This window comes from Pinus tabuliformis, chromosome 1_1, assembly GCF_031772625.1.
Source record: "Pinus tabuliformis cultivar Carrire ecotype Pingquan chromosome 1_1, CPIR1, whole genome shotgun sequence".
NCBI lineage: Eukaryota > Viridiplantae > Streptophyta > Pinopsida > Pinales > Pinaceae > Pinus > Pinus tabuliformis.
Genome location: NC_142297.1, coordinates 834,374,195 through 834,382,998, shown reverse-complemented (window position 1 = coordinate 834,382,998; position 8,804 = coordinate 834,374,195). Strand labels below are relative to the sequence as shown.

The 8,804-nt window shown below is 30.9% G+C and overlaps 1 protein-coding gene across 1 annotated transcript; it reads right to left on the bottom strand.

Moving 5' to 3' along the window:
• Positions 1-1,630: 1,630 nt before the first annotated feature.
• Positions 1,631-6,823, bottom strand: LOC149216726 (L-gulonolactone oxidase 2-like). The gene is made up of 3 exons (XM_089391268.1): positions 6,051-6,823; positions 4,803-5,058; positions 1,631-2,448 (listed from the first exon to the last, which is right to left on the bottom strand). Exons 1-3 carry the CDS (start codon positions 6,741-6,743, stop codon positions 1,631-1,633), a joined length of 1,767 nt encoding a protein of 588 aa, XP_089247394.1. The 5' UTR covers positions 6,744-6,823.
• Positions 6,824-8,804: the final 1,981 nt, after the last annotated feature.

Here is an 8,804-nt window from a genome sequence, read left to right as displayed (position 1 = left end):
TTCTTATTATAAATAATAAAATAATGTCAGTAAAATATGATTTTCTTTTAAGTTTTTCCAATTTAAATAATTAATATTTGACAACATTTCTTTTAATTATTAAGCATTAACTCATACAACTTGAAGAACATCATGTGCACATCATCATTAATACTCTATAGGTAAGAGTTTAAGTATTTTCATTTCTAGGATGTGTTTAATTATAAAATCTTCTTGATTTACAAAGATAGCCTTTGGTGGACATTTATGTAGAACTTGCAAAGCACAACCATATTTTGTTATAACAACTCCTTGCCCTATTCTCATAAAAACATCAGTCCACTCACTTGAGAAGTGTCCCTTGCAATCATATTTAACTCTCTTTTTTAAATTTCTTTAGAATTTTGTATTTATTTATAACACTATCAAATGTAAGATTGTGATTCTTTCCCTAGTGGGGGAGGCCTTCATATATGAGAAAAGTCATCTGCTCAATCTCCCCTAATACATCTTTGTAGAATCAAGGGGTGTCTAGATCAAGGGCACTGTAATAAGTAATATCTACATTCATTGAATCCTTTTACTTTCTGAAGTAAGCATTAGAAACCTTCATATAACACATCAAAAAATATTATACAACTCAGTGCCACAGAGGCTTGTTCGTACCATGTCTCTTCATTTTTTCACATTTAAGAGAAAATGCCTTATTTTAGATATACCAATATTGATTGTAGTATGGTGGAACTAGAAGGACAATGATTTGGAAGGACTTAAATGAAAATATTGAATGGACCACCAACGAGTACATCTCTTGCATATACCAGATGGAATAGCATAAGGAGGAGACCCTTTTGAATAAAAACCAATAATGAATGTTGTTGATAGAGGTGAGGATTTTGTCCAATGGGAAAAATGGAACCCAAAGCACTACATGAATCCCAATGTGTGATAATGGTAGCTAACATTAAACATAATGAAAACCATCTAGTCAAACACTAATGATGAAAATCAATGTTGGGCACAAAGTCACCTATCCATAATGTAATAGGGCCAAGGTGCTACTCTAGGTCTATTCTTAGACCAATTTGTCAAAGTCAATAAGAGCATATGTATCAACAAGAAGTCAATGGAGACCTTATATACTTTTACGAGTATACAACTTAAATATTTGTTGATAATGAAAGTGACATGACAACTCAGAGTGGTTGAACAATAGTAACTTGGGCAATAGAGGCTCGAGAATGAACAACGATATAAATCTACAACACTTAAATTAAATTTTTTACTTATTTTAAAATGCATTGATTCCATTTTCAAAAACATTATTTTTAATTGAAATTTTTATTTAATTTAAAATTTAGTAAACATTTAATCAAATTATATCACACATGCTTACATTAGTCACTAGTTTTAATTTGGTATCATTTTTTCTCTTTTCATTTATGAAACGTTTTAAAGTAAAATTCACTTAAAATAAAAACAAATTCTCATTAATGACATAATGAAACAATTCCAATAGTTGATTTTCTTCTAATATTTTCTAACATAAAATAATTATTATTCATTTGTTTTTAAATTAATAGCCATTAACTCATACAACTTCAAGTGCATCATGTGCATATATTACCATTAATACTCTATAAGTAGGAGTTTAAGTGTTTTCCTTTCTACATACATGTGCTTCAATATAAACTCTCCCTAATCTACAAAAGTAGCCCTTGGTAGGAGCACAATGAACATCTTGTGAACATATGCATAGACCTTCCAAAGCACAACCATCTTTTGTTATAACAACTCCTTCTTTCCCTATTCCCAAAAAAGCATCAGTCCACTCATTTGAGAAGAGTCCCTTGGGATCATATTTGGCTCTTGCTTCTAAAAACTCCTTAGAGTTGTTGTACTTACTCATAACACCATCAAATGCAAGATTGCGATTCTTTCCCCAATGGGGGAGGCCTCCATATTTGAGCAAAGCCATCTGCTCAATCTCCTCTAACACATCTTCATATAGTCGAGGGGTGTTTGGATCATGAGAACGGTAATAAGTAATATCTACATCCACTGAATCCTCTTGTTTTCCTAAGTAAGCATTAGAAGCCTTCACATAACGCATCAAAATACCACTATACATCTCAGTGCCACAAAGGCTTGTTGGAACCATGTCTCTCAGTTTTTTCACATCTGAGAGAAAATGCCTTATCTTAGATATACCAATACTAATTGTAGTCTGGTGGAAGAATTCTCCATTTACCCGAGGATCCCAAGGACATGTAGTCAAGAGTGCATCCTCAATGCTTGTTAAGCATGATCCAGAAGCTTGAAGTTTGTATTGATATCCAATCACTGGGTAACTTGAAAATACTAATTCATTGTTTTTCAATCCCGTTCCTACATCCACAAGAATCGATACCTGTAATTTTGATGAAACACACTTCCATTTATCATTCTTGCTTGCTTCTTGATTCTCCTCTGTAAACAAATTTAAACCCACATTAAAAAACACTATAAGAATGATGGAATTATCATTAATCTATCTAAATCCCCTAAAAACTCCACATGTCTATAGTCTATGTAAAAAACTCCACATATCTATACTCTATGTAAATTTTGAATAATCTAATGAAATTTTGTTTACTACAAAAACAAATTACTATAAAAAATATTTTATGGATATTTAATATAATTTAAATCTTTAATATGTATCTAATAATTATCAATAATTAAATGCTTTTACATTTCCTTATGCAAGCATATGTATAGGTAGATATCTACAATATGAACATGAAACTTAGACTTATATAGCTTGGATAGAAAGACTGAAACTATTTTGTTACTGGATGGCATACAATGTGGATAGGTGGTCAACAGGCTTGATTTCCCACTGGGCAAGTTGAGGCCACCTAGCCAATCTATATGGTGTAAATTTGCTTTATAAACTAATGAAAAAATAAGATTTACCAAACTTAACAATTTTTTTATCAATAATTAAATTAAAATTCTAAATTTTTTTTCTCCACAATAAACATATCTATCAACATAATTAAAAAAATTAAACATATCTATCAACATAATTGAAAAAACACACACAGCAATTATCAAACACATATTAACAATTTCAAACCAACTTTACCAAACATATATAATAATAATAAATAAAAAAAATACATTCACCCTACAATATTTGGAATAAACCTAAGAAATTACAATATTTGGAATAAACATAAGAAATTAATATATTGCCGTGAGCAAGGACGATAAAAGTACTCATTACAATATTAAAAAATATATAAAGAATTTCAATTCTAAGAAATGGATTTATAAGTGTCGTAGTAAAAATTTAGGTATTTTTATGTTACTTAAGTATTTAAATTAAAAAATTATTATATTATATTAAAAAATTATTATAATTAAATATATTTAAATTAAAAATATATAATATATTATATTATAAAAATTATTATAATTAAATATTTTTAAATAAAGAAAGAGATTATTTATAAAATAATAATAATATATATAAATATTATTATATGTAAATTTAGAGATAAATTATGAAAGGATAAAAATTAAAATTAAAATATTAGTAAGATATTAATTAGAATTTTGAGGAGATGTGTTTTTAAGCCTATGGAAAAGACATTGTAATATCATCTTATTTGATGTTATGTGATATTGCATTAATATAAAAATAAAATAAAATAGTTATCAATTAAAATATTGTTATTTAGTAAAATTACATATATATATATATATATAACTTTGGATCTAGCAAAGTTCGGGAGGGGTTCGAATCTCTTTTCACTTAACTCAAGAAAGTTGATCCTTCTAAGCAGATCCCTAGTTAAGATAGATTTAGATTGCTATTAAAAAATAGAATTATATTTTTGTTTTGATTGGAAACTCAATACAAATAAAATAAGAATCAACACTTACTAACTTTATAATCAAATATGAAGTTGGAAAATTCTTAAAGCACAAAGTTTCAAAAAAATTGTCATTTTGGTGACATACTATATATATATATATAATATGTTTTTTCTAAAATATTTTTTTCCTAAAAAATATCTTTTTTTTTCTAGTAATTTTCTTAACCTTTTAAATAGTTAAAATTATAATTATTTAAAATTATTATAAATAAGAAGAAGATTTCATTAAATACCCATAATTACCACCACTATCACTATCATTATTAACAAAAATAAGTTTATTATTTAATAAATAAATAAATAAATTAGGAGTGGCTGGAGGGGGAGGAGTACTCTATGGTTTAGAGGAGGACAAAGTGTTCAAGTACTCATGGCATCTTGGTCATATGACAAATAATCAAGCAAATATATATGATTTTTAATAAGGACTTTTGTTAGCCAAAGAACATCAATGGACACACTTATGATTATGGGAGATTATCGCCTAATTCTACATCATTTAATCTCCCAAAAAAGAAATCTATGGAGAACATCATGAAAAGAAAAAGAAAAATTAAGGAAAACATTCCATCCTAAATCATACCTACTACAATTCTCTAATAGTGGATGAAGTCTATTAAAAAAAATTCCCTAGTAACATTATATGTTATATATTTTGTTAAAAATACTTTTATAAAATATTCACTTAAAAAAAATCCTATTTTTTATTACTCTTATATGGAAAATCATATATTCTCATTAAAAAATCAATTAGTGAATTAACTTTGTAATATATAATATATTTGCCTCAAACCAAATATAAAATTATATAATAGAAATACTTTTTCTAAATAAATAAAATAAAAATAAATTCTAATTAATAAAATTAGATAAATTTCAAACATAAAAATTATTTACCTCGGCTCCTCACAGCACTTAAAACAGCGGTTAACGTGGAACGAAATCCTATGAAGTCATTGATGCCATCTCCAGACGAGTTCAAGGGAACGCGATCGTCCACTCTGTAGATTACTCTCGCCTGCGAAGGATACCACGTCACATCGCCAAACTCGTGATCCATTCCAAATTGCACTATTCTATCCTCTAAATCCGAATCATTTTTCTCCATATTTGTGATGGAACGCTTGAACATCGGTTCCAGCTCTAGTGTGACCTACCGCATACAAACACCATTTAGATTTAGATTCCATTGCATGCCATTCTTAACTAAAAGGATTCAAAGGGAACTAAAGGATTTAAAAGGATCTAAAGGATTGGAGAGTGTTTTATTTTTTTATAAAACAGAGTCAGAAAAGTAGAATTACAGGACGGCAAAATCAAGAAAAAGTGAGGCGATCATTCGTTTGTTAAGTTATTTAATAAAAGTGGAAAAAAAGTTGGCTTAAGATGATTGCTGCACAGGAGCTAAAGTGGAAGAAGAAAATTTGGAGGAAGCAAAATGACAAGTGGATGAGTAAATGTAGAACTAATTGGCAAGATTGTCCTAATTCTAAAGAAGAGATAAAAAAATTGCGTGTTTGATTCAGGTCTACTCTGTAGGAAAAACAAGTTGGAAGAAAAAAAAAAAGCTATATGTCAAAAATTTCAACCAGTCACAATTGCATGATGAAAAGACTTATTTGAGTGCCGGAATCAAGGGAAAGGCTAAGATTTTAATAGCAGAGCTAAGGACCCGATCTCACCAAAAATTTGTATTTTTTGTAAAACAAGAAAAGTTGAAAGTTGAAACCCAGTGGTAATTCATCATGGAATGTCCAGCTTATGAAGAGATTGGTAATCAGTTTGAAAGTGGTCTAAAAATGGACAGTTGGAGCACACTGTTTGAGAGAGCAAAACTTAAGTTTAAGAGAAATTTTTTGGCCTAAATCACAAGATAAATCATTTGTCGAGGCATTTTGAATCAACGAATGTGGTTCATCGTTAGGACAAGTTGAAAAATCAGATCCATCTTTGCCTGTTAAATAGTATGAGCAGGGCCTCCAACGGTTAACAAAGATAAGGGTTAAATTTGACTAAAGACCCGAGTCAAAACTTGACAAAACTACCCATTTTTTGAAAACTTGAAATTGTGGTATCTTATTGGGGGAGGAGTTTAGGTCCGTTAGACAGCTGGGTGTAGACATAGCTTTTTGGTGAGTCTGTTACCTGAGAAATGGCGCCGAGAACTCCCAAAGAAACTTTGACCGCATTGAGATCGTTGTCGGCCTCCGTAAGACTTACAACTTTAGCGTAGCCCTCACTTGGAGAGGCCGGAACGACTAATCTCATACCAACCACGTACTCGTGCACTGCGCTGCCCTTACGGAAGAGGGAACTCCCATGAGCTCCGGTGGCGACCATGCCGCCAACGGTAAGACCCAACCAGTATGGAGAATGAGGCAACGCAAGCCCCACTTTGGCAGCGGCGTCGATGAGTTCCTTGAGAGGCAAACCACTGTCCACATGCATTCTCATGCTCGATTCGTTCACCCAAATCACGCGGTTCAGATCCCGAGTGCTGATTATGAGACCCGAATCCCCGCCTGGGCACACCAGTTTGGGAATACTGTGAGAGTATCGGGTGACAACTCGCATCTTCTGATTTTTGCTGGTGGCATTGGCAACCGAAGCAATAAGCTCCTCTTCGGTGGAAGGAAAAACAACTTGTGCAGCCCTGCAGGTGCTTCGATCGGGAAATACCCCATAAGCGTTAGAGAGTGTGCAGTTGGTGGATCCGTTGGCACAGATAACCACAGGACCCGGAGGACTGCAACTTACACGGATTTCGGTTTCCTTAATGCAGCATAGAAGAAGAAAAATATAAAAACAACCTGCATGACGCCTGACTATAGAATCCATAACTTCAGCGCCAAGAAAACAAAATATGTTCCACTGGTTGGTTAGATGGAGTTCAGGTCTAAGTTCTAACACTAAATTGGCTCTGCATGAGTCTATCATGTGTAGAAAATAGAGAAGAGTGCAATGTCTTTTTAGTATAGTTGGGGCCACCATCGTTCTCAGTTGTCAGTGAAGCTTATCTAATACGAAAACGCCACTCCCATTACTGAGCACCGCCATACTCCAAAAGTGGGCACTTTCCTCCAAGTCCAACAAGGATCCGTCGGTGTCTGCAATGAATTCCACTTGTGGAATTATGAAAACGCAGCTTGTAGTGGAGCCCATGATCGATGGCAATGACGAAGAGAAAGGAAGAGGAGTGATTTTAAAGAAATCACCAGACAAAATGGGGACCTGCAGATAATTTATAACCTTCAATCTTCAACTGGAGCTCATGATCGAGAGGTATGGCCAACAAAAAGGGTGAGCTTTGAAAAATGTCAACTGAATGGACATTGATGAAATTTATAGCCGCATTTAGTGAAGATTCAACCTACCCTGTAGTGGCCTCATGATCGAGGAGGACCATGACAAAGAAAAATAAAAAGCATAGTGCTTCTTAAAATATCCCCCAAAGATCTATAATCGTATTTTGTGAATCTCCATTGAAAAAATGATTCAACCCATTTTGTAGTGGAGGTTATGATCCCTGGCTATGAAGAAAGGAAAAGCTTGATATTTTAAAATAAACGAAGGAGTGTTGGGTAAAGAAACTTTGCTTTTACTTAAGTGATAGGAGTATTTTGGAATTTAGCTGTGTTTGCCAAAGAAACTTTTTTGTTATATAAATCATAAAATGATTCTTCAAGCATTTTTTGGATAGCTGGATAGCTGCCTATGAAGAAAGGGAAAGCGTTAAATTTAGCAGTATCTGGCCAGGAATTTTTGTTTTTCACTTTTGTTTTTACATAAATCAATGAAAGATTTAGGAATTTAGTAGTGTTTGCTAAAAATAAAAGTATAAGGTTTAATTTTTTAATTATTTTTAAAAATAAAGATTTATAGTATTAATGTGGAATATAGTTTATTTAAAAGAGAAAATTAAAGTAATTACATTTATTTTAATTCTTTATCTACCAAGTGAGAGGGACAAAATTTCTTGAGATGTAAATCTCTTTTAAAGTGAAAAAAGATTTAGCACTTAATAAATCCAAAATTAAAATGGATCTAAAATAGTAATAATATATTTGAAATTATTAATTTAGTGATATGATCTTACCATTTCGAGGTGCAGTAATATCATCATTAAAAATGAAATCTAAAATCCTTTTAAAAAAATACAAAATAAGAATTCCCCACTATGTTTATTATTCCAAAAATTTTGATAATATATTTCTTTACTGATAATTGATTTTTATTTTATTTTATTTTTTTATTTCATGGAATTGATTGGCATAGAACTGCCTCATACAATTTAGAATGCTTAACATTGAAAAATATATATTTATTTTTCAATATTATTGAAAAGCTATTTTTCAACCATTTAATTGGATGATATATATATTTATTTTTCAATATTATTGAAAAACTATTTTCCAATCATTTAATTAGATGATAACTTTAAGGTTAACTTTGAAAAATATATATTTATTTTTCAATATTATAAAAAACCTATTGTAATAATTTAATTGGATGATAATTAGAAAGTCTTATTGCAGCCTTTGCACAATATAATGCCATGTGGATAACTATCTCACATGTTTTATGCTATTAATTATGGATGTGGTTTCAATATTCATGCATGGTTTTCAAATATTTGTCTAGCGATATTTTATTCTTAAGCTTTGCAAGAAGCTCATCTAAAAATAAAATCCTTGAAAACGACTCATACGGGTAAATTAAAGATTTACCACCAATTACCTCCCACCATAATTTAAGTGAGTCTATATTAAATATTTCCCACCATAATTTAAGAAGTATTTATATAAAAAATGGAAAAATTTGTGAGTAAATATACTTACCACTAGTTACTTCCCACCCTTATGTGTAGAATTACTATTTAATTTAGCATTGACCAATGTA